Below are 25235 nucleotides of genomic sequence, written 5' to 3' on the forward strand. Positions count from 1 at the left end.
CCACTTATAACGATCTCAGATGTATCAATCTATTTGTTATAACGACCACATTTCAGTGTACTTACAATTTTCGGACCCTCCCTATGGAAACTGCTGCACCAAGACTTACTCAAAATGACAACCAATAACCCAAGAAAATTCTGGCAATTGATAAATCTCCAACAATTGCGCGACATCACCTTTACAAAGATAACGGTGACACTGTCTACAATGATATGTGTGTAGACATTTTCAACACGGCATTTTCATCAGTATTCACAAATTAACCTGAAGAACCACTTCCTTCGTTGCCTTCTACTGCTGAGTCGGCGATGCCAGCCATCATTTTTCGTGAACATGGCATTTTGTTTATAACTGATAAATTAAAACATTTCATCATCACATGGAATGAACGAAATTAATCTAAAATTTATCACGAATAACAAGGACATTTTTTCTAAGTTCCTATGTTTGTTGTTTTCTCAATCACTCGCCACAGTTATCCCAGAAGACTGGAAGAAGGGAAGGTCGTTCCTGTGTTTAAATCGAGCAACAAAAATTCACCGTTCTCCTACCGACCCATTTCACTAACTAGCATCGTGGAGCACTTCATGTACTCTCAGGTTAAGCAGTATCTAGATTTAATAAGTTTTTTCACTCCGTCCGAACTGTGGGGATGCGCGACTCTTGCGCGTCGTCCCCTGATATGTTTTTCCCGCATAGCGCGTCTCCTGTAATCCGGCTTCGCGGCGTGGCCTGGCGCCCGCGGCGGTCGGAGTGGTTAAGGCGCAGTATGAGCAATGGCGCGAGTGTTGCGCTGCTAACGCCACCTACAGGCGTCGGAAAACAAGGCGCTCTCTCTTTGGTTCGGGACAGCAAGCAGTGCGGACGTGCCATGCCGCACGTGCGCCGATTTATGCTTCTGCGAGACCGTCTCACGTGACTGTACGCGCGAACGACCATGCGTTGGGATCCAGCATGGGGCGAACATATTCGCTCGCTATCCGGTCGCGGTGAGTCGGACTTCCTAGATTTGTCGCGCGCCCATCGGCATGTTTTGTGGATAGCAATTCGGCTAGCAAGCATTGATCTACGAAAGGTACAATAAATGCCCTTGTGATTGTTTGCACTACTAGCTGTGTTGTCGTTCCTTTGTCCCAAGAGCATGGGAGGAGAACCCCACATCTGGCTGCCCAACGTGGACTTCTTGGGGCATCGGACGATAGCTTTAACAATTTTGCTTCGTTCGAGACCTTTGTTTGAACCGAAGCGTAGGGCTAGCGCAGATTTTGATCGCTAGCGTTGGCGGCGTGCTTTCTTGAGCGAGGCGACGGTGGCTGTAGTGTGTTTGAACATGTCAACATGCTAAGCCTTTTCTCAAGTTTTTTTTTTAATGACATTCGTTGGTACGAGAGCCACGTGGTCTGCCTCCTGGGAGAATGAGGCTCAGCGCCTGCGGAGCATTGACAAGCCTGAAGCGAGTGAGTACGGAAGCCTCGTGGGTGGTCCGAATTTCTTATGTAAATAGCTTCTTCTATCTCTTTGACTCTGATGAAGTCGCGGCTCCTGGAGCCGGGTGGCCGCGGGCCACGGGTGCCGCTACGGGCTGACTGGTATTGCGGCCTGGCACTGGGCGCTCCGACACCGTCTGGGACGATGGCCGCCGTCAACTCGGATGCTGTGTGCACCGAGCGGAGTAGGACCACCTAACAGAGCTGACGTCTCCTCGTGGCTGCCTGTTTTGCGCTCATTTTGGGTGTTGTTTTTGGATGCCGGTTGTTGTCAGGGTAGCGAAGCTTTAGGCCTAAGGCTTTACGAAGCTGCCTGTCGCACGTGGAGGGACACAACTTGGTGGACCGTGGCGTTGAGGTGTTGCAATTTGCTTCCCTCATTCTATTTTGCCTTGCACGAATTGAAATTACTCATTCGACTCAAGGAAGCAAGCTTCGTTCACGTGAACTTAGCATCTGAGTAGCTGCCCGATCTTTTGCTAGCCGAGTTGAACATCGTACCACGTGGGCGATGCGCATGCACAATTCCTCTCCCTTGCACTACATTACTGTTTGCCGAGTGTGTTGAGTGTACGCAGCGTGATTGGAGTCACCCCTGGTTTGCCGTCACCTGCACATCGTCCGCGCTGCTGCCCCGGACTACGATCGAGCCAGCGGGCAATGGTGATGCTGTGGCCAGTTCGGCGCAGCGACTTCAGCGGCCTCCTGTATCCAGCTAACAACCCTCGGCGGCGGAGAAAAGAGTCAGAGGTCACCGACAGCTATGGCGGCTCTCGCCAGCAGGGCGTGTCGGCGCGAGCGACGCTTGCTCGTTCCGACTACTGCGTCGCCGTTTCCGGATTCCTGGCCTGGAATTGTGCCGTCAGTCTGCAAAGCTGCTGTTGTGACCGGCGGACTCCAGCGGCGAACCCAAGGACAGTCGGCTCGCATGTTATGGACAGCGTGTGGACATTTCCTCGGAGCAGCCAATGTTGCATGTACTACCTTGTTCGCGAAGCACGCGTTGATGTTAGAGCGTGTGACATGTTTTGCCGGAATATGTAGTGATCTAAGGTTGGGGGGATGTGGGGATGCGCGACTCTCATGCGTCCCCTGATATGTTTTTCCCGCATAGCGCGTCTCCTGTAATCCGGCTTCGCGGCGTGGCCTAACGCCCGCGGCGGTCGGAGTGGTTGAGGCGCAGTACGAGAGATGGCGCGAGTGTTGCGCTGCTAACGCCGCCGACAGGCGGGGTTACTTGGGCGTCGAAAGAAAAGGCGCTCTCTCTTTGGTTCGGGACAGCGAGCAGTGCGGACGTGCCGTGCCGCACGTGCGCCGATCCATGCTTCTGCGAGACCGTCTCGCGTGGCCGCCTTCGAACGCGCCACCATTCGCGTGACCGTACGCGCGAACGACCATGCGTTGGGATCCAGCATGGGGCGAACATATTCGCTCGCTATCCGGTCGCAGTGAGTCGGACTTCCTAGATTTGTCGCACGCCCATCGGCATGTTTTGTGGATAGCAACTTGGCTAGCAGGCATTGATCAACGAAAGGTGCAATAAATGCCCTTGTGATTGTTTACACTACTGTGTTGTCGTTCCTTTGTCCCAAGAGCACGGGAGGAGAACCCCACAGAACATAGATTTCAAAAAGGCTTGTCGTGCGAGACGCAGCTTGCAATCTGTCTTCATGCTCTCCATTCTAATCTTGATCCATCTTTTTGTATTTGCTAAAACATCGTACCAGCGGATCACGGTGCGCACTTCCCAGGCCGAAACGCAGAGCCACCTTCAGTTGACTTGTTAGCAGCGTCAGTGCCGCCTGAACCCAGAGGTGCGCTACGCCGAACCAGGCATTGGTGCAGCAAATCTAGTATATATCCAACTATTTCTCCACAAAGCTACCTTCATGACAATAAAAAACTGGGAGTAGAGTGTTGCTTGAAGAAGTGAAGAATAAGAGGTTGTAACTGAACATAAATGTCTTGCTCGAATGATTTGCCTCAGTATATAGAAAAGCTGAAACAGCTGAAGAGCTATGCTCAAATTTTTCATTAGGAAGTAACGTAATCATCGGGAATCTTTTTTTCCATGAGCATTTACTGACCATTTTGGTACCCGTCAGGTCAATGTCTTATAGCGGGCGACGTTCGCGTCTCCCGTGCACGTCTCCCAGCCTCCCCTTTCCTGTGGAACTGGTGGACCTGCCCACTCTTCCGTTGCTTGCGTGGGGTGGCGCTGACTGCGGTTTTGTTGTTATTTGTCATTGTCTCAGTGCGCATCGACGATATCAGTGTTTTTATTGGTTTGTTTGTGCGAGTTCCCGCTGCCAAAAAGGAGATGGATGACAGCAAACAGAAGCACAAAACGATATCAATAGAGCAGAAGATGGCTATGCTGAAAGCCGCCGAGTCCAGCGTGAAGAAGAAAAAAGTGGCCGAAGATTTCGGCATAGCGTTGAGCCCGCTGTCGACGATTTTGAGCAGCAAAGAAGCTGTCGCATGTGACGTAAAAGGCGACAGAAAGAAGCTGCGACCCCCGCTTTTGAAGCTGTAGAGAAGGCGATCTTCAAGTGGTTTTTGGATGCAAGAGCAAGTGACGCTCCTGTGAGTGGGGCACTGTTGCAGCGCAAAGCAAGGGACTTTGCGTGCATCATGGGGCATGACGATTTTGTGGCGAGTGTCGGCTGGCTGCGTCATTTCAACGTCACGACAGCATCAGCGGGGCAGCGCAGTCTGTCGACCGCGAAGCTGCAGTGGCGTGTGTGGAGACAAACGGTGGACAGCTGCTAGAAAAATACAGTGCCAAGGATTTGTTCAATACGGATGAGACAGCCCTGTTCTACCAGGTGCTGCCACAAAAAACTTTGGCCCTCAAAGGTGAACGCTGCCAGGGCGGTAAGCAGAGCAAGGTCCACGTAACCGTGTTGCTTCGTGCCAGCATGGATGGGTCGGAAAAGGTGCAGCCCTCGTGGTTGGCAAAAGTGCATCCCCACGATGCTTCAAAGGCAAACGAAAGCTCCAAGTGAGTTATGTGTCCAACCGTAAGGCTTGGATGACAAGATAAATTTTTGCACAATGGCTGCAGGAGTGGAACGAGCGACTGGGCAAGCTGAACCGGAAGATATGCCTCGTACTGGACCACTGCGTGGCCCACCACATTGCCGTCATGCTCAAAAACATAGAGCTATGCTTCTTGCCATCAAACTGCACTGCAGTTGTGAAACCCCTTGAACAAGGAGTTTATCATGAACTTTAGGTTGGGCTACCGTAAGCATGTGATCGACCAGATTCTGCTCAATATGAGCATGAATTGCGAGTCCACGATCCACTTGCACATGGCAATCGAGATGCTACAGGCTGCTTGGATGGCTGTACCGGCAAGCACGATCACCAATTGCTTCTGGCATGCCTCATTTGGCATCAGCAGCGGCAGTTACAGCGAAGATCTCGGTGCTGCCGCCAATGAGGGTGCTGTGGGCGACCAAGCCCTAGCGTCGTGGGACGCTCTCCTTGACGCCGGCGTTGTGCCCAACTGCGACTGCACGTACGTCAGTGCCGATGCTGATGCGGTGACGATAGAAGAGCTAACCGAGGCGGAAATTGTGCGCGCGGTGAAGGGGGTGCCTAATGACGACAGTGACGAAGGTGCCAACCGCCCAGAGCCTAATATTGGCGAACCCGACGTACCGACGCCCGCACAATCACTGGATGCGGCAAACCTGCTGTGCCGCTTCTTTGGCACTCATGATGACGACGAGGACGGACTTGAAATAGCGGCTACAGCTGAAAAAGCCATCATTCGCCTGAAGAAAGCGAGGCAAAAATTTTATCAAGGACTTTTTTTATGCGAAGTGACCTGCCAGCTGGTGTGCTGTTGATCGATCAGTGACAAGCCGTTTACGTGAATAAAGTAGCAATTCCTTGCTGTCTTTTTTTCGCTTGTTTTTTTCCATGCGACGGCCATTTTCTTTTTCGCGTGGCGGGCTGCTGTGAGATTTGGTGGTGAGTACATCCTCTCTCGCTTGCTAATTGTGGAGAGAAATGGATAGTGGCTATAAAGAACTAATGGTTATAACCAGGTAAGTATTACCCCCCCCCCCCTTCAACTTCATTATAACGAGGTTTTACTGTATATGAAAAAAACTTAATCATTCAGTTCATCTGCATTACCTAGAGCAATTAAGCTCTGGAATCATCTTCCTGACAACTTGAACCCTTTTTCTGACCCTGGAGAGTTCAAAAACCACCTCTGCCTGCACTTACCGTTTTAGCATTGTTCTAAATGTTGTTTTCTGTTATACTACTCTTTCAGTTGCTTTAAATGTTGTTTTATTTTGTACTACTGTTCCACTTGTAATTGGTTATCTCTTTCGGCTATTTTTGCATTTGTTTTGTATATTAATTTTTACACCTTTTTTGAATCAACTTTGTATTCTCTTTGTGTATTTGTCTTGTACTGTGTCTGTTGTACATGACCGGGTAGTTGGAGAAGTATGGGAGGAGCCTTTGCCCTGCAGTGAGCGTAACCAGGCTGATGATGATGATGTATCTGTTGTACCGTTACACTGGCTTATTATTTCTGTACTGTATATCTATTGATATGACCCCCCCCCCCCCGTTCACCCAGTGCTCTTTGGGGCCTGCGAGGTATAAATAAATAAGTAAATAAATAAATAAATAAATAAATAAATAAATAAATAAATAAATAAATGTGTCCAGAATCGCCATATGCAGCAAGTCCGACGCGTTGCATGACGGTTTGCACGCAAGATCGCACCATGTGTGTTGCGCTTAATTCACATGTGGCACTTTGCACATTTTACCAAAATGGTGACTGACGAAGCAGATACCTGGCTGTGGTGAACTACCAGGCCTCGGCAGAAGTGTGGCTAAACAATTTCTTTTTAACTAAATTGCATAATTTTCTGTAATTTAATACGCAATTTCATAAAAAGTTGACATAAAACCATAGCCAAGCGGTCCAGTGAAAATGTATGAAGCGATGAACAGGGTGAAGAAATGCAGGAAGCGCTTGCTCGGTATTTCAAATCCCTCGAAAGTGTAGGGGACGCGCGCTTTCACGTGTAGGAGCGCTTGCTTCGAATTTTACAGTAGTTTGCAGTTAAAATCAAATTGCTGTTTGCACAAGTCTTCCAAACATCATTCTCCAGTTACTAGTTGTACATTTCAAATTGCCGTGCGACTAGCCGCTTGAGGCCCATTTTATTTGTTATTTATTTGTACACACTGCAGCGAAATAAGCGATGTAGCAGGAGTGGATAAACCGAGGAAAATTATACAGATATACATTGTGTGTATTAGCGGGCTTCTTTCACACTAGAAAAACAATTTTATGTAGCACGTATTGAGCAACAGAAAGCTGTATCGGGAGTTTTTCACGTTGCTCTACAATTTTTTCATTGATGCTTTTCATCGAATTATGGAGAATTAATAATATTGAGAAGTTGACTAATTAAGCCTACTTATCTAATTAGGCAGAATGCATAAAATAATCTGAGAATCTCCTAGCAACGGCAAACATTACCTTGGTTCACTCCAGCTACCTGGCATTTACCCATTTTTAAATCTTGCTGCATGATATGTTGGGGCACTCTGTATGATAAATCACTGTTCTTCTGCAAACCATACTGTACTTTTGTTATCAGGCAGACACACTAACATTCAACACTGGCCTGATTTTGCCAAGCAAAAAAAAGAAAAGAGAAAAAAAAAAACAGGATGCCTGTTCTTGAAATAATGGGATAGCTTATCAATTCTGGGAACATAACACAGTTGTTACACATGCTGAAAAGGGCTCTTCCAGTTACAACTGTGCAGTGTGCAGCCAGCAAGAGAGGTCTCATGAAAGCATGTGTAGCAGTCACTGTCAAAGGAGCGTGACTCACGACTAATCTCCATGAGCTGGTCAAAGTAGAAGATGGGGAACAGTGGTTCACGGAGCTCGCGCAGGTACAGCTTGAGCACACCAGCCACCGAGTTGATGTCGCTTGCATCTGACACATCCGCCAAAGGGTCTTCCCCTGCACCACCAAGCAGGCACTGAATATGCACCGCCACCAACAAGTTCCCCACAATGGCAAAGCCTCACTGCACTTTTCATGTGCAAAATAAAACAATGCGCAAGAACATTCAACAACACAAAGGAGTAAGTAAACCTTCATTATAACAGAGTCATAAAGACAGCAAATAGACTTCGTTACAAGCATTGCTTGATTAAGCAACACAACTTAGCGAATTACCCAACATACTGCTCTGCTTTAGTGCATGAGCTTTGAAAGCTCATGCACTAAAGATGCCTTTGTCACAGAGCAGCCAGTGGCAGCAGTGGCAAAGTAAAAGCTGGAAAAGTACCGCACCTCGTTCGAAGCAATCTCTGAAGTGGTTGATCTCGACTTGAGAGCCTGACACACGGAACACACCCTGATGGTGCAGTCCTGTAAAAGGCACATCAGAAAACTCAGCTGCTGTCTACAACTAACTGTGCTGCTAAACATGCTGTTAGCACGGCTCACCGTACAGGTTGATCACCCGCACACAGCTTCGAATGACCAGCGGAACCTCTTGGTTGGTGGCCTGCATGAGAACATGGACCCATGAGCCACTTCTCCATGCATAAACTCGTCTATCCATGCCACGTTATTGGTCATGTTTGCACTCATAAACTCACGCCTGATGTTCCAGCTGATGCGTACTGCCATATAAACCTAATGTGATTAAGGCTTTGTGCAGTCAAGATCTCCTTATTACAGCAGACCTTCATTAATTCGACTCCGGTTAATTTGATGCCGACCAAAGGTCCCGGCCGGTGCCTGTGCATCTTTAATGGGCCCACGTTTTCGTTATATTGCTCCTAAGGTTGGCCTTCGCCGGATAATTTGAACTTCACCAGTCAGCGTGCCCACGCTCGACCTCTATATGGTGACCCCAAAAGCGACCCCTTCACCGGTAGCGCCTGTCTGGGCAGTGCTTAGGGGACAGTGAATGTGTGAAACACGTTATCTCATGTCGAAAACGGCTGTTTTTTGCCTGCCCTAGTAGGGTATTCAAGTAATAACAGTACTCATCCCATTCATTATTTAAGCAATTCCAATGAGCACCATTCCCTAAAAAAATTGAGCGAAAAACCGCATTCATGACGATCTTGCACTTTGACGCATAACATAGCCATATTGCAGCAAAGCTGACTTTAAAGCAAAACTATGCCGTGAAACTGATTTTAGGAAACTGGCCGCCACTGCGCAATACGCATCCTTGCCCATTCTTCTTGGAAAAAAAAAAGAAAGAAAACGGGCCTGCGTTAAATGTCTGCTTTGTTTAGGAGCTTTAATTTTACTTCTAAGTTAGTTTTCTACTTTGGACATATTGTAAGTGGGAGTGCGTTTGATTCAGGGATGTTTTAAAATCGGGTGAATACTGCCAAATGAATCAGCAGTGCGTTGTGAAATTTTTTCTGCATCTTTTTATTTATTTATTTATTATCTTGTTTAATTAGACCTGCCCGAAAACTTAAAACAATTTTGTCGGTCCCATCAGGGTCAGCTTAATGGAAGTATACTGTATTTGCAGACCGCTAAATGACAGGTTAGTTCACATTGTATCACTGAGAGCTGTAGCCAAAGTCGCATATTGATAAATGTACTTTGCGAAATGCCCTACACTGCGGTGACTGCACTTCTCAGTTTTCACTGAATGTACATTGTGGCAGCAACAAATGCTGAAAAGATGCCGGTGTGTGTGCTGGTCCACCTACCTCCAGGTACTCCTCGAGGCTCCCTTCGAACAGCCGAGGCTGGCCACCATGTCTGGCTGCTAGGGCAGCCTGGCGGCCAATGCGCTTCTTGCGGGCAGCGGGCCGTGAGTGAGGCTGCAACGTCTCTGTCTTTGTATCGAGCCCCTCACGCTGCAGGGCTACCCGCAGCAGCTCCGCCTTAGCTTCCAGCCGTGCCGCCACACTGCAGCCTAGGCTGTACGTTCTGAACTTCTGCAGGCCACACGAGAAAAAAAAGGGCGTCTAGCATTTACTTGATTTCATCATCATCATCAACAGCAGTAGCAGCAGCAGCAGCAGCAGCAGAAGAAGAAGCAGCAGCAGCCTATTTTTATGTCCCCTGCAGGACGAAGGCCTCTCCCTGCGATCTTCAATTACCCCTGTTCTGCGCCAACTGATTCCAACTTGTACCTTTTGTACCAATTTGTATTCCAATTTGTACCTGGAAATTTCCTAATTTCATCACCCCACCTACTTCTCTGCTGTCCTCGATTGTGCTTCCCTTCTCTTGGCACACATTCTGTAACTCTAATCGTCCACTGGTTGTCCATCCAACGCATTACATGGCCTGCCCAGCTCCATTTTTTTCTCTCAATGTCAATTAGAGTAAGGACTATCCCTGTTTGCTCTCTGATCCCCACTGCTCTCTTCCTGTCTCTTAACGTTACGCCTAACATTTTTTGTTCCATCACTCTTTGTGCAGTCCTTAACTTGTTCTCAAGCTTCTTTGTCAACCTCCAAGTTTCTGCCCCATATGTTGGCACCAGTAGAATGCAGTGATTGTCCACCTTTCTTTGCTATGATAGTCATAAGCTCCCAGTCAGAATCTGGCAATGCCTGCCGTATGCACTACAATCCATTCTTATTCTCTTGTAAATTTCCTTCTCTTGATCAGGGTCCTCTGTGAGTACTTGACCTAGATAAACATACTCCTTCACCGACTCTAGAGGCAGATTGGCAATCCTGAACTCTTGTTCCCTTGCCAGGCTAATGATCATTATCTTTGTCTTCTGCATATTAATCTTCAACCCAACTCTTACACTTTCACTGTTAAGGTCCTCAAGTATTTGTTGTAATTTGTCCCAGTGTTGCTGAACAGGACAATGTCATCTACAAAGTGAAGGTTGCTGAGACATTCGACGCTAATCCTCACTCCTAAGCCTACCCAGTTTAATAGCTTGAATAGTTCCTTACAAGCATGCAGTGAATAGCATTGGAGAGATTGTGGCTCCTTGCCTGACCCCTTTCTTTATAGGTATATTTCTACTTTTCTACACTGGAATAATTGTAAGGCTCAACACAATTGTGTGGCTTGAAAGCACAGGCACTGAATGCTATGAGAACACACCCAACTGACATTCTGAAATTAGCTTCAAGTAACAGGAATATTGAATTATGCAAGTTTGAATTATCACATAATAATCACAGCACAAAGTTCCCTGGGATGCTGTGGATGTCTTACGAGAATGATTAGCAGTCCCATAAGGTGTTCCCCCGCTCACCTTCACCCGCACTTATGTGGTGCATTTAGGCCCAGTGCATTTAGGCCCAGTGTAACAACAAGTGCAACATTTAACTGCATGACCAACTCACAAACTCATCGCTGCAGAACCTGCATCATACAAAGCTGCATGTACATATTTTATGCTCCTTTCCATTCACCTTTCTTACCAAATATGACTTGTGGCCAATCCCCTAAACAATAATAATACAGACGAATCTCGATAATTCGAAATCGAAGGGGCCCAAAAAATTGTCTGAATTAAATGGGGTTCGAATTAAAGGAAGCTCTATTGAATGGTGGACTTGCATGCGACGCTGAGTTAGGCAGCACTTTGTGCACAGAGCTAACACATAAGTGACGAGTTCTGAAAGTGCGACTTCATGGCAGCGTACCATGGGCTGCTAAGAAGCCACTTCTAGGCAAAATTTGCATATAACCCGCACCCCGACTTTACTGTAACCTTTAAAAATGTTTGGTGCGAGTTATACACACCAAAGTACAATGCTTGCAATGAGAGATGGAAGCAGCAGCTGGTGCGTAGCTGCACTGCCGGGGCAGAAGTACTGCCACAGTAGGTTCACATTAACCGTCACAAACTAATTACGAGGAGTCTTTGCACATTGAAATACAGATAATGTTGGCAGGACCACAGCGTCAGTTCAAATAAACTGGAAGTTCGAATTAAAGGAGCTTGGAATAATGAGATTCCATTACAATAATAATGATAAACTGCATGCCACTTTCAATCGTAGCACAAACAATAAATGTGCACACGTGCTTGTGGCATTTAGGACACACAGTAAATACAGAAAACAAAATCTACACTGCCCACTTTCTGCATGACTGCTGTTCAGAAATGCCAGCATTTGGCAGGGACAGGCTCAATACATCTGGAAGTGTCATTTGTTAATTCAGTAATCCCTGCAAATCTTAAAAGACTGTAAACACTAACAGTGCAAGTCCCAAACAGAAAGCATCCTCCGCAAACTGTTTAGCCTTCAAGACACTTCAGGCACTACCAGTGTATTACACATCACAACTTAATGACCCTCTAACCTCGAGATAGAAGTCCTCGGTCTCCTGCTTGTCGGCCCGCAGTTTCAGCGCCAGTGTCTCAGGTTGGGGCGGGGGTCGTGCAGCTGGACTATCCTCAAACACAGGCCGGCAGTCAATCTCACGTGCTGCCATCATGTCGAGGAGTGAGCTCTCGGCTGTCTCCAGCGTCTTCCACACCTCGTCGTTCTCAGTGCAGAGGGAAGTGAGGCGCTTGTTCAGTTGGTTCAGCCGCTGCTCTAATTCCTCCTCCATTGGGTGCTCTAAGCTCACCTGCTGGGACTGTGAAAGCCACAACACAAGGGACAAAGTCGATTTAGGATACGGAATAAATTAAAAGCTTGTGCTTTTCCCTGTCCTGTCCAAGGCTTTCTTTCCATTTTGCTATTTTATTTCAGAACAAAGGACAATCTGCTTGCTTTTTTTCATTCACCAGCAGCGTTCCTGCCCATCCTTCTCCACTTGTAAAAGATGCCTGTCATTACGTGTGCAGTAGCTCAATGTTTAGTGTGTCTGACAACAGCACACATTAATTAGCAGTTGAAAGTATCTGTTTGCCAAACGAACTACTTCTTTTTACTTGATTTAAGAGCACTGACTGGTCCACACTTAGAAGAAGAGTAAATCTGTCTACTTTGTGCCAGGATATGCGTGAATGCAGACAGCCCCACTGCAAACCATGCTGTGGAAAAAGGATTGCACTAAGCAGTGCCCCTATTCCCCATAGAAGTTAGTTATTTTAACCTTTCTGGATCACGTCCCGACTCGGAGCATGCAGAGTTTCCATTATTTAGGAGCCACTAGGCATAAACAACTACGAAAATTAAGGCTTCCACACAGGAGACAATGTGAGCATCATGAATATGCATTGCATTTTAAAAAGGCTCCCTCCTCCTTCAGGAGGCTTACCTCCGTGTCGGCACGGTGGGGCTGGAAGGCAAATCGACGGGGAACCATGAAGGCATTGTGATGCCCCTCGAGAAAGCGCTGCTTGTCAGCACGAGAGTCCAGGTCGGAGACGCGCTGTGCCAGTGCCTGGCAGCCCTGCTGCAGTGACCGCTGCAAGCACTCCTCCGCACTGCAGCTGGTGCGTAGAGCCCGCGACAGGCACATGTGGAAGCCAAAGTCCATGCACTGCACGCGTGGGTGGACACGATCATAGTTTTTCTCTGTACTGAACTAAGAACAGCCATCACATTCTTGCTGCAACGCCTGATAATGGCCTAAGAATATGCAAGTGCCTTGTTTATTCCGAGCACAAGCTTGCTTACCCTGACCAGTCAGGTGACTCAGTAAGGTTCAATTAGTTTGCAGTAAATATTTCTGTGAAGCTTATTTTGCTTCAACTAAAGGCTGCCCAATAATGCCCTGTATATGTGCTCTACTGATCATACACATAGCACGGATCTCCTTCAACCACTTACTTCAAAAACACTCATGGTCAAAATACAACACCTTATTTAAAGTTGAGCTCTGTATCATCAGACTGCAATCACTAGCTTGAACACAAGAACCTAAATAAACATGCCCATTGAAGCAGCAATGACAAACAGAACAACATCACACTGTGATGGGCATCAACGTATCAAATTGAAAGTTAAACGGTGATTCAAAAATAATTACAGCAACATAATACATGCCACTGTCAACACAAGTGAAAAGACCAACATGGAGAGCATGCCAGCGCGAGAACACAATTCCTTCCACTTGCTCACCATGCTTTTCGATTTCAACAGCTGTGCTTCTGTAAGTAATGGTGCATGAGCTACACGTTCTCGCCATTACCTAAAGGGAAAATTAGTGCTGTGGTGTTGCTGCACGCATGCATTCAAGAGCTGGGAAGCCAGTGCTTCAGGCTGGCATCATCACTGGAGAGCGGAGCACCTCGAAAGCATCACCAATGATCAATGTTCTGGATTTAATTTTTTAGCAGAAGGGTGCCACTAATGCTAGACCATAGAGCTGTATCAAATATGAACAGTACCATTGGCGGGCTGCTAAACTTGGAGAAAATATATAAGAGAAAAGACCTGGAGAAAGCTCAGAGCTTGCTCTGCATCCTCAAACACCATCACCTTTGTCTCGCCTGAGACTGGGAAACATTCCATGGTGCACGTCTAGGCGCATTTCACTCATGATTCGCCTAATTAGATTCCAGAGTTTGAACTCGGCAAGAAGCTCTGACATAACTGTTAACAAAAAGGAAAAGGCATCCATGGAAATTTTGAGGCTGCTGCCCAACCAAGTGGTGCGGGGAGTCATTCCAGTCAGTCCAGCTGCCACAGGAGTCATTGGACTTCCTAGCCTCTTCGTCACAGAGTAGCCTAGAGGATGCCAAGAGTCGGCTTTATATCTAAGGAACTCCTCACGATGGGAACAATCACCTCATTCAAGTCACCTGCCTTGGTCCCTACCTTTTTCGCTCGACATTCTTGAGCAAGATTGCGAAATATGAGCAGGAGTTCCAGAATTTACAACCAATCCTCAAAGCTCGTGAACAGTACTATCAGCGCCGAGATTCGAGAAGCCATCCTGGTCCTCGACACTTTGGTGTACCATGTCTCATTTGTCCTTGTGGTTTGCAATGTATGTGAGTATGGACTAAGAAGGCTAAAGAAAAACTGCTGTAGTTGAAGTCGCCTATACTGGCCTATGGGCCCGGGTGAAGCTGGTAGCGGCGATTTTGCGAGAGGCAAAAAGCACCCTGCCAAAAGCTTCACAGCGCTGTTCGCATAATTTTCCAGTGGTTTTTATTTGTTTAACGGATTTTCAAATTCTAATGCAACACTGTGGGCTTTAAGGTGTCATATTGGAGGTCTCTGGATCGCAGATATCCAAGTACTAGGGCATTTTTCCATTTTATTGGCATCAATGTCCAGCTACCACAAAGTAGAAAAAAACAATTCCGCAATAATTAGTGTTTATTCACCTTTAGTGTAGTGTAGAAATTAATCAACCATGAAAGCTGTCAGAACAAAAAGCAATTGAAAACTAAAATGTAGCATGAGAAATAGCAGCACATATGCAACAAGCATAAGTATTTATTATTATCTTCATTATCATCAAGTGTAGCCAGTGCTTTAGCATCCTCATAGCATGGAAGGTCTCTGAACTTTGGTGGTGGCCGTCTCCTTTAATCCTGAAACATAAAATTTTCCTTTATTCTAGAGCAAGGCAATTCTAACCTGCAACCTTATTTAACACCACAAAGCCCAATATATCATTTTTGATATACTGAGTTCGATGCCTAAAAACTCTGCTTTAAATGCTGGAAACTCAATTAGAGCTCACTCTAGCGTTTCTGATATGCCAAAGAGTTTTCACTAATAAATAGGTCAGCAAATCATGTAGTAATTAATTATCATACTATTTAATTTTAGTTATTTATTGTTTCACTGATTTCTTTGAACCAGCATACTCTCCATGGCCAGAAATAAATGTGAAGAAAGGTGTTTTAACTTTCTACTATGTGAACAGGTGTTTCGACTTAGTGAAGTTAAACGAGAAGGGTAATGCTAACATGTGAACTGCTTGCGCACCAACTTTCCTAGAAGCACCCGAACGCACTAGCAAATTTTGGTATCCACACTGCACCGTGCAGGGAAAGATACGACGACCCGAAACGCGTAAGCTGCGACGACTGGCATGCTTTTGGCCCCCGCAAGATGGCAACGCAACAGCTTCACTTGACGGGCGTTCCCTTCATTCCAGCAGTATTTCTTTAACCTCCTTGGTATGGACCCTTCATTGCAGCACACATGGCTGAAAAGCACAAGTTATTTCTGACTGAATTTGACAAGGAGGTTTGGGTCACTTCCATGGTGTCAATTTTTCATGTGGTGCCTCAAATGCACCTATGGAGGTGAGGACGTCTTTGGGTTGGGGAAAAAACACTCCTTTCCAAGTGCTGTGGTCCCACAAAGGCCGAGCACCAGACAGGGAGTGCGCTTGCACATCTTTTACCGGTAGGCACCTTTTCTTGCTTTTCTTTTTCTTTTCTTTCCTTTCTTTGTTTTTACTAGTGTTTTATCTTCTCTTGTTTACTTGTTTTTTTATTACGCATTACATATTTTGAACACATTAAATACTTCAATGTTATCAGTCCCCATGAAGATGGAAAGAATGTGCAAGGCAGCACTTGCCTCCCACAGCTGCGGCTGATGCTCCTCAACAAGGCCGTCTGAGGTTGTGTGCACGTTTGATAGTATATTTTCTGGTTTTCCTTTCCCCACCCTTTCTGCTCCTCTTAAGGCCTCTCAGTCTTTAATCCTGTTCTCTATGAAAGGTAGCATGTAGATGGTGACGTACACACCAGCAGAAATCTGCATTTACTTCAGTGTTTTCTTTCTCTTTATTTGCTGTGCATTGGTACCAATTACATGTTTCTCTTTTCTTTGTTTACTTGTCATATTCTACATGTGAGGAAACATAACTGCATTTATAATGCAGGAGAACCAAGACTTACAAAAAGTAAATTCTAAAAAAGCTTCATTTGCTCAGCCATGACCATGTTGTAGGCCCAAGTCACGTTCAAGACAAGCCAAGCCTCTCATATCCTGGAATTGTTGTGGCTTCACTAAAGAAACTCATTCTGACAGCACTTGTGAGATTCCTAGTCCCCCAAGGCAGCTGTTTTTTCTGCACGTCAAAGCCTCATGTCATGCGAGCGGGCTTTTGTCAGAAGCATAGACACAAAGAAAACATCCCATAATTGTTTGTGCACCGGAAGGGTAAGTAAACCTAGCATACTCTCTTCAAGGAGGCTCTCATGATTGTACAGCTAGCTGGCCTGCTCTAAATGTTATTTGCAAATGTGATAAAATGCTTTTTGAGTGTGCAAGTCTTTGTCACACATTATTTCCTTCTCGGTAGTACCGTAAGAAACTACAGTAGACTCCCTTTAATATGAACTCCAAGGGATCATGAAAAGTGTTCGTCTAATCAGGAGTGCTTCTAAAAATGATGTTTGAGCATGCATTGTGTGTCCAAATACCTCGTATATGAGAACAAATGAATGAAATGGCCTTTCAGGGAAAAAATAACTGCAATATAAGCATTTATTGCACTACCAGTGGTATACTACACATTGCCCTAGTAAGGCATGAGGCACTGCTGACTGTTACCCAGTCTGTTTTTTTTTTTTTTTTTTTTTTGCTTGTCGAGAAAATCGCCTGGCTACTGCAAATGCAGACAACTCACTTAATTTTCTGAGGTATTCCTCAGTGCCCTCGCATTGTTCGAAAAACTTCACTGAAGTATCCAGGCAAGCACCAGCTGCATTGCAGGTCACTTGCGCAGATTCAGGCACAACATCCATGCTGTCATTGTCAGCAGCAGTTTCTGATGGCAGGTCGAGCACCTCTTCAATTAAAGCTTCCAGTGTGTCAGCCCAACATTGCACACCTTCATCAATGCTGACATACGCACTCATGTCAATGGAGACACCCTTACTGCTCAGCGTAGAAACAATGCTGCTCTCCTCCAAGTTCACAGTAGAGTCCTTACTCATAGTATTGCAGTCATTCTGCGCTGGAGCTGTCACTAGGCACCATAAACCCCGCATGGTGGAAGGCATTGGCAATGGTCACTTCAGTAACCTGTCCCCAGGCACTTGTTAGTAAGTGGACAGCACTTAACAGGTTCACTGTGTACTCTTTACTGCTCTCCATGCAAATTAGCATCCTCTGCAACAGAGAGCGACGATAGTGCCTCTTCAAGCTGGTGATTACTCCCTGGTCTATGGGCTGTAGCTTCGCAGTTGTATTTGCTGGTAGAAACTCCAGACGGATGGCAGAAAGTCCGGCGACGTGACTGTGTCCGGGAGAGTTATTAACAACAAAGAGAACTTTTCTCTTCTCTCTCTGGAAGCGATGATCGATCTCCTGAAGCCGCTGCTTGAAAAACACTTGCATCATCCACGCTTTCAAATTAGCCATGTATGTCACCGGCAGCGTTTTTATGTTTTTAAAGCAGCGTGGTGCTTTAGACTTCCCAATCACCAGCAACTTTAGTTTGTCAGTCCCAGTGATATTTGCGCCCACGAGGACCGCATGCCACAAAGAAGGGATATGCCTACTGCGTAGTTGGCAGTCAGCAAACGCGCGGAGGTTGGCAGCACTGGCATGACGGCACTATCACGTGATCACCATTGGGAAATAGCATTGGCTGGTTTTCCTTCTCCCTTTTCTCTTCACATTTTTTTTCCCGAGTTTCGCTGGTTTTACTGGCCAGGCCGCGCTTGGTCTTTCTCTCTCTCTCTCTCTCTCTCTTTCTGCGTCCTGTTTCCTCCCTGCAGTCTGCAAGATCGGAGAAAGCCAGCGCGATGCGAACCTGCTGCGGCGATAAAGAGGAGAGATCATTGTGGGAAGTGCTGCGGTGGAGGAGTAGCACAGCGCTGAAAATGCCTCGTAAGAAGGGCTCATCGCATCGGTGCTATGCAGGGCAGAGGGGGAGGGTTCGGCGATGGGGAGGCAAAGGAGAGAATTAACTTGGGGGCGCAGCTAATTATTGTAGCCGGGCCGGGAGGAGACAGAGGAGTGAGTGAGGAAGGGTGGGAGAGGAGGAGTGGAGGAGCAGCGGAACCTTCGCAGGAACACCGAGGTGATTAGGTGTTCTAGTCTCCCCGCGTCGCACAGATGGTCGACGGAGCAGAAAATCTTTCATTTTTGTCTTTCTTTTTCTTTCTTTCCCCTAAAGTGCTGCTCAGATGGTGGAGTAAAGCTGCGTAGGTAAGGCGCGGCTGGCCGTGAACAAAAATAACGTACAGCGCGAAGGACAAGGACAGCGACAGACGACATACATAGCGCTGACTTCCAACAATATTGTATTGCATTGCCACATCGTGTGTATATATACAAGAAGAGGCATGCGCAGAAAATGTACGACAGTTACATGGAGTGTTCTAACAGCAAGTCATTGAACTAAGAACATGGTCACCTGAAAAAATAAAAAATATAAAAAGATATGGGCATTACGATTTCTATCTGTTTAGATACGAGACTTCAGCAGGGGTCAGCGCGATTGAGGGCGCACTAACGCAAATACTACCAAGTTTTCTGATGAAATCAGCTTCCACAATTTCCCTGGTGAGCTGAGAGCTGTGTCTCGCTAAAACTTCAGTATCTTCAAAGAATGGCACGCAGCCGCAGTCCCAGCAATGGATGCCCAAGTGGCCTTGTACAGTGCTGCAGACGTTGTTACAATGCTCTCTTAGTCGATCGTTTAAGCACCTGCCTGTCTGTCCTACATATTTACTGCCGCAAAACAGGGGAATTTGGTAGACTACATTCGTTGTGCACGTCACAAACCGTTTTCTGTGCCCAACAGAACAACAACTCTGATGCGATTTAGGCGCGTTTACACGCTTACAGAGCCTTGCCAATTTTTCCGGGGCTGAGAAAACGACTGTGATTCCTGCACGCTGCCCAATTTTCTTTAGTCTATGGGATACATCATGCACATATGGCAGCACTGCAAACCTGCATCTTACAGCCCGCTGGTTCCCTGATTGAGCGGGATCATCACATTTTGTGCGCCTCAGAAGCTGTTCCGCTATGGCTGAAATTAAGGACAAAGGGTAACCAGCCCAAGAAAGGCGATCAACCTGAGCAGCAAGGCTATGTTGCATCTGGTGTGGGCACGATTTATTGAGGCTGTTAACGAGACATAACTTTGTAATACCTCGTTTAACGAGTTTTGAGTGTGCGGAGTTAAAGGGCAAAAGTGGCTTCTTACTTCTCGGTTCGAAGCACCAGCACACATGTTTGTTAGCAAGGCTCAGCCTGAGATCTAGAAAGCGCAAGGAATCATCCATGGGGACCTCATGCATAAGTTCTAGAGGCTCCAGCTCTTTCTTAAAGATCTCCAAGACTTCAGAAACAGCAGGCTCAAAAGCGGGATTATTGCAAGCAATAAATATCAGGTAGTCGTCCACAAAGCCGCACACCCTGACAACAGGGGATGCGGCTAGGTGACCATGAATATTGCGATCATGATGAGCTAGATAAATATCACTTAGTATGAGCGCCAGACATAATCCTATACAAACACCATTTCTTTGTATGTAATTTTGTTCATTCCATGAGATGTAAGTTGATTTCAAGTAGAAGGTGAGCAATTCAAGAAAGCCGCCAACAGAAACACCTGCAGCATTCTGAAAGCCAACTGATCCAAAGTCATCAATGCATCCTTCAACAACCAGAAACAACTTGTCATGCGGAAGTGAATAGTACAGATCTTTAACGTTGATCGAGAACATCTTGAGTCCCTTTTCATTCTCTTTTAAAAAACTAATAACTTCACCAGAATGTCTAACGAGAAAAGGATCGTCAATGATTAGAAGGTTTACTTTATCTTGCAAAAACAAGCCAACAGCTTTCTGCCAAGTCGCTGCTTCAGTTACAATAACCCACAGAATGCAGTCATTCTTATGCGTCTTAGCTGAGAAGAAAATGTCTAGGCTTAGCTTTTTAGTTTTTGCTATCAGTTTTGCTAGCTTGTCAAGGCTAAGGGATTTGCACAGTTTTTTTGCTTTCAATTTCACGTTTGCAAGGGAAACACTGTCATCACGTTTAAAAACTGAATCAATGGCAACGGTGGCCTTCGCATTGAAGTCACCCAACGGCAGGACAGCAAAGCCACCTTCTTTGTCAGAGGGTAAAAGTGGTAACGAGTTCGCTTTCAGAAACGATGTAACATATCCGATCGGGAGAGCCTTTGTGGAAGGTTTGCAACGCGTTAAAACATCAACACCTTCCGCAACACACCTTTCAGATTCAGTGTCCGGGGCACGTCCAGCAACTTGCCTAACAAGGGTGAGAAGTTCGTGTGGCGATTTTCGAGGTTCCACGGCAAACTTCGGCCCAAGGGCTAACACATGCAGCACCAGCCGCAGTCGGAATCACAGTCGTTTTCTCAGCCCCGGAAAAATTGGCAAGGCTCTGTAAGCGTGTAAACGCACCTAAATCGCATCAGAGTTGTTCTGTCGAGCACAGAAATCGGTTTGTGACGTGCACAACAAATGTAGTCTACCAAATTCCCCTGTCTTGCGGCAGTAAATATGTAGGACAGACAGGCAGGTGCTTAGACGATCGACTAAGAGAGCATTGTAACAACGTCCGCAGCACTGTACAAGGCCACTTGGGCATCCATTGCTGGGACTGCGGCTGCGTGCCATTCTTTAAAGATACTGAAGTTTTAGCGAGACACAGCTCTCAGCTCACCAGGGAAATTGTGGAAGCTGATTTCATCAGAAAACTTGGTAGTATTTGCGTTAGTGCGCCCTCAATTGCACTGACCCCTGCTGAAGTCTCGTATCTAAACAGATAGAAATCGTAATGCCCATATCTTTTTATATTTTTTATTTTTTCAGGTGACCATGGTTCTTAGTTCAATGACTTGCTGTTAGAACACCCCATGTGACTGTCGTACATTTTCTGCGCATGCCTCTTCTTGTATTATACACACGATGTGGCAACGCAATACAATATTGTTGGAAGTCAGCGCTGTGTATGTCGTCTGTCGCTGTCCTTGTCCTTCGCGCTGTACGTTATTTTTGATCATGAATTACCAACTAGCCCAAGCAACCACTCTAGTTCAGCCGTGAAAGTTCATCTTAACCGATTAGTGCGTGTGCAGAGTTCATATTAAGCAGATTTTTTTTGCACTGACTCTATGGGAAACCAAACAAACGACTTCCACTGTTCATCTTAAGCGAGTTTGTCTTAACGGGAGGCTACACACTTGAGCATGCCCTTTCACAGTGCAATTAGTACATGCTCTGAATCCGTTCTGCGTGCATGCCCGTGGATCTGCTGGGACAGTCCACTCACATCGACTAGGTCTGAAAGGTCCTCGGCGAAGTACTTGTGGACGGCTGCATTGGCAGCGCCAAGGGCAAGCAGGTACTCGTTGCGGGCTTTGAGGCACTGCAGGCGCGTCTCCCGGTGCTTGGCGGCCCGCTTGGCCAGCTCCTTGGCCACCACCCGGAAGCGCTTGCTGCGCTCCAGCTTCTCCCGAGCCACGACTGCCTCAAGCCGCCGCTTCTGGCCAGCCACCAACTCCATCTTGGCACGTGCCTGCTCCTCTGACGTGCAGTACACGTGGTACGTCTTCATGGCCGCTTGCAGCTCATGCAATACCTGAGCATAACAACGCACCGATTTCTTTTTTCTTTTCTTCTACCTTTTTTAATACATTGGATACACTTGACAGGCGAGAAAATAAAGAAAATCTAAAAATAAAGAGAATCTAACAGACTTCAACAGGTTCATGATTTATGTCACATTTAACTATAATGTGCTGATATCAACAATGGCCAAGAAAATGGCAATACAGGTTAGTTGATTATACAATGCTGGCACATAGTTCCAAAATAGAAAACATGTGTTGTGTTACAGGACAGTGCAACAAAGTGTCAACAATGACCAGGGACAATGAAGTAGAAAGTACTGCCTACTAAGTATTAAACAGTCAAAACTGGCAGTGATGGGCTACACTATTTGTGCATAATTCTGTTACGAGAGACACGTTGACATTTTCCATGTTATAAGAGAAGCAAACTGCACCTGTACCTGTTGACTGTAAAAATTACTACTCTACCATTTGCTTGCCCAATTGGAAAGCAAGCTTTACAGTAATGAAAAGGGTGTAAGCTCCAGATGACTTGAAAGGAAGCTGTACAAGAAGCACCCACTTTGAGCAGTTCTTCATGCTGTTGAGCCCCTATTCCACGGCACTTGCGGTAGATGCGCTGTACGTCCTCAAGCAGGTGCGCCAGCTGAGCCACGAGTGTTGCACCATACACCTCGGCCAGGGCAGCATGGTCGCGACTCTGGCGGCGTGCGTTGGTCACCAGCTGCTCCCAGCAACCGTGTGATGAGAAAAGCGGCCATAGCTCACGCCGAGGTCGCTCAGACCGGTGGCGTACTGCAATAGCACGCGCCATCTTGTCCAGGGTACGTGAATATTCCAGCTCCACCTCAGCACGGCGCCGGAAGTAATCTTGCATCTCGGACACTAGCGCCAGCTGCGTCTCCAGCCGCACATCCAGGCACTTGAGCTGCTCCCCGAGCTGCTGCCGGATATCTGCATGTCGAGAAAACACACGCGAGTACACTTGGATGAAACACAACCCCGTGACAGCTTTCTGCCACAAACTACTCAGCAAGGATGTTTTTCTATCAACGGGCACAAAGTGCAAGTTCCACTACACACAATAGAAGTCACTATAAACCCCAACATTGACACCTAAGTGGGAGCTTCTTTTCGGCCTGAGAAGTGCTGTCCTTAGTGAAAGCTGTTTGCCTGATTGATAGATGCTTGGTATACTACTCCAGATGTTGGGTAGGTAGTACACAATGATCACACATACATCCACACACTGTTGTAAGCGCGCCGCTGGCGCGAGTTGTTGGGAACTCGGCGCTGACGCCCGTGGTTGCACCTGGGTCGCAAGCCCCAAGGGTAGCGTTGGCCTGGCGGCCTGGGGTACAACTGGAAGCATCCGAAGGTCCCGGCAAAGCATGAGTCGACTGGTAACAACAAAACAACTTGTTTATTCTAACATCGCAAAGAGTTGGCGGTCAGGTTGACCGAAGTAGAGAGACGGGAGTGCACTTTACTCAACAGAAGAAATCGGAGCCCTCCTTTGGCGTCCGGGGGCAGCTGCTTTTATACTCTCGCAGTTGAGGGCAAGAAGGAACCCCTCTATAGACGAGCACGTGACTGTGCCGCTCTGGCACAATGGGATAAGGTGACGCATACTGTCGTGTCGCCGCCGGTCGGGCACAATGGGGAGGAGAAGGTGGCTCACACTGTCGTGTCGCCGCCGGTCGGGCACAATGGGGAGGAGAAGGTGGCTCACACTGTCGTGTCGGCGCCTGTCAGACCCCCTCGCTTCACAGTTGTTGGGAGCTCCTCTCCCCGGCTGCTGCGCTTCGACAAGCGTGGGCACCAATATGCACATACACTCACACACGCACATGAAGACACGAGGCATCGGAACATGCCTGGACGCGCTTGGCGGGGAGGCGTAGCGGCGACGCCGAACGGGCCAAAATGTCTGCCGCTTTGTTGCAGCCGCGCCGGCTAAACCGCGCGTCGTAGGCGAAACGTAACAACACACTCAACCTGCTCATAAAGTCTGTCAAGGTTCTCAAAAATATTAGAAGCATTCTTGCTTCACTCAGTATGCAAGCAGTTTTCCTGCACATGTCAAGAATATCCTACAGATTTTCTGCTAGAGTTGTGGTACAATTACAACAAATCCTTCAGAGACTCTTCTCTTAAATATTGGCTGCAGTCACATAAAACATTGCACTTTTCTAGCCTGAAAGCATGTCCTCTGCTCTATACTTGCAGTATATAATTGTACTGTGAAAAAAGGACTAGCGGTATTGTGATTGCATTGTGGCTAATCTTTGTCGGAACTATATAGCCTACTGTACACATGGATGTAGCTGGTTCAAGGCTCCTACTGCATTTCCTGTGATGTAAACCCTGGAGATCATGAGAGGCAAGGGGCTTGCTCATCTGAGCTTTGAAATGCTACAATAGCCACAATGCATAGGTAAAGGTTTACTCTAGTGTCGACCTCAGCGACCTGCATACTCTGACACTGTGCACAGAAGCTCTGGCACTTTTGTTAAGGCACTTGCACAGCAACCGTTCTCAAGACCTCAAGAAATGATGCCATGGACTTGCTGTACGATTGTTAAGTTAATGCATTTCTACTGAGCAAATTGATCTAAGCTCCAACAGTGCAGTCTTTTAATAAAAGCTGTGAGAAACAATATTAAGAAAACATGGCTGTAAAAAGAAAATGAGAACATATGAGATAGACAGTGAGAGTAAATAGCAACATAATGTTTTTCCGCTCCTAAACAAGCAAATTAAGAAAGCCAACCGTCACTTTTGAAAGCACTGTTAGTTGCATGGGCTAGGTCATTGCACTATTACAAATTACACTCCATAAACTTACTTTGTGTCCCTGATAGAAGCACAAATTCCCTAGTTTTTCCTAAGTACTTCCAGACTATTAAGAATTCCTGAGAATTCCCGGTTTTCCCAGTTTGTCGACCTCCTGTTCTTATTGTTGTTTCTGTAGCACTTCACACTGTTGCCTCAGGCTTTCTAGAATCCTTTTCTCTCAACAAACCAGCCAGTGCCTACTTTCCTCAAAACCTTATTCAACATGGCTAGAGCCCAAAGTGTAAAAAGCCATAGTGAAACTAAAGGTTAATCTAAATAATGCATGTTGAGACAGGCGAGCGCTTCACCAAAGGTACATTGACATGAAGCAAACATGCAAAAGAAAGATCTTGGAGTTGTCCCCAACCAGGATGGATTAGGCATGTGAATGTAATCTTTTAACAATTGCATGCTCTGTACATTGTGAAAGCAAGTATGTACACTCTCT

The 25235-nt window shown here is 46.6% G+C and overlaps 1 protein-coding gene across 7 annotated transcripts in view; it reads right to left on the reverse strand.

Annotated features, from left to right (window-relative positions):
- LOC142557772 (SLIT-ROBO Rho GTPase-activating protein 1-like) overlaps positions 1–25235 on the reverse strand; it is a 158747-nt gene that overhangs the window by 106089 nt on the left and 27423 nt on the right. For all 7 annotated transcript variants that reach the window (XR_012822839.1, XR_012822840.1, XM_075669881.1 and 4 more), the window contains 8 exons: positions 22512–22903; positions 21649–21957; positions 12728–12952; positions 11822–12100; positions 9244–9474; positions 8006–8066; positions 7850–7927; positions 7379–7513 (listed from right to left, as the gene is read on the reverse strand). Coding sequence is in view for 5 of the 7 variants with exons in the window: in XM_075669881.1 (XP_075525996.1) it covers positions 7379–7513; positions 7850–7927; positions 8006–8066; positions 9244–9474; positions 11822–12100; positions 12728–12952; positions 21649–21957; positions 22512–22903 (1710 nt within the window). In the remaining 2 variants the exon portion in view is untranslated. The remainder of the gene's footprint in view (positions 1–7378; positions 7514–7849; positions 7928–8005; positions 8067–9243; positions 9475–11821; positions 12101–12727; positions 12953–21648; positions 21958–22511; positions 22904–25235) is intronic.

The sequence above is a fragment of the Dermacentor variabilis genome, chromosome 9, assembly GCF_050947875.1.
Source record: "Dermacentor variabilis isolate Ectoservices chromosome 9, ASM5094787v1, whole genome shotgun sequence".
Classification (NCBI taxonomy): Eukaryota; Metazoa; Arthropoda; class Arachnida; order Ixodida; family Ixodidae; genus Dermacentor; species Dermacentor variabilis.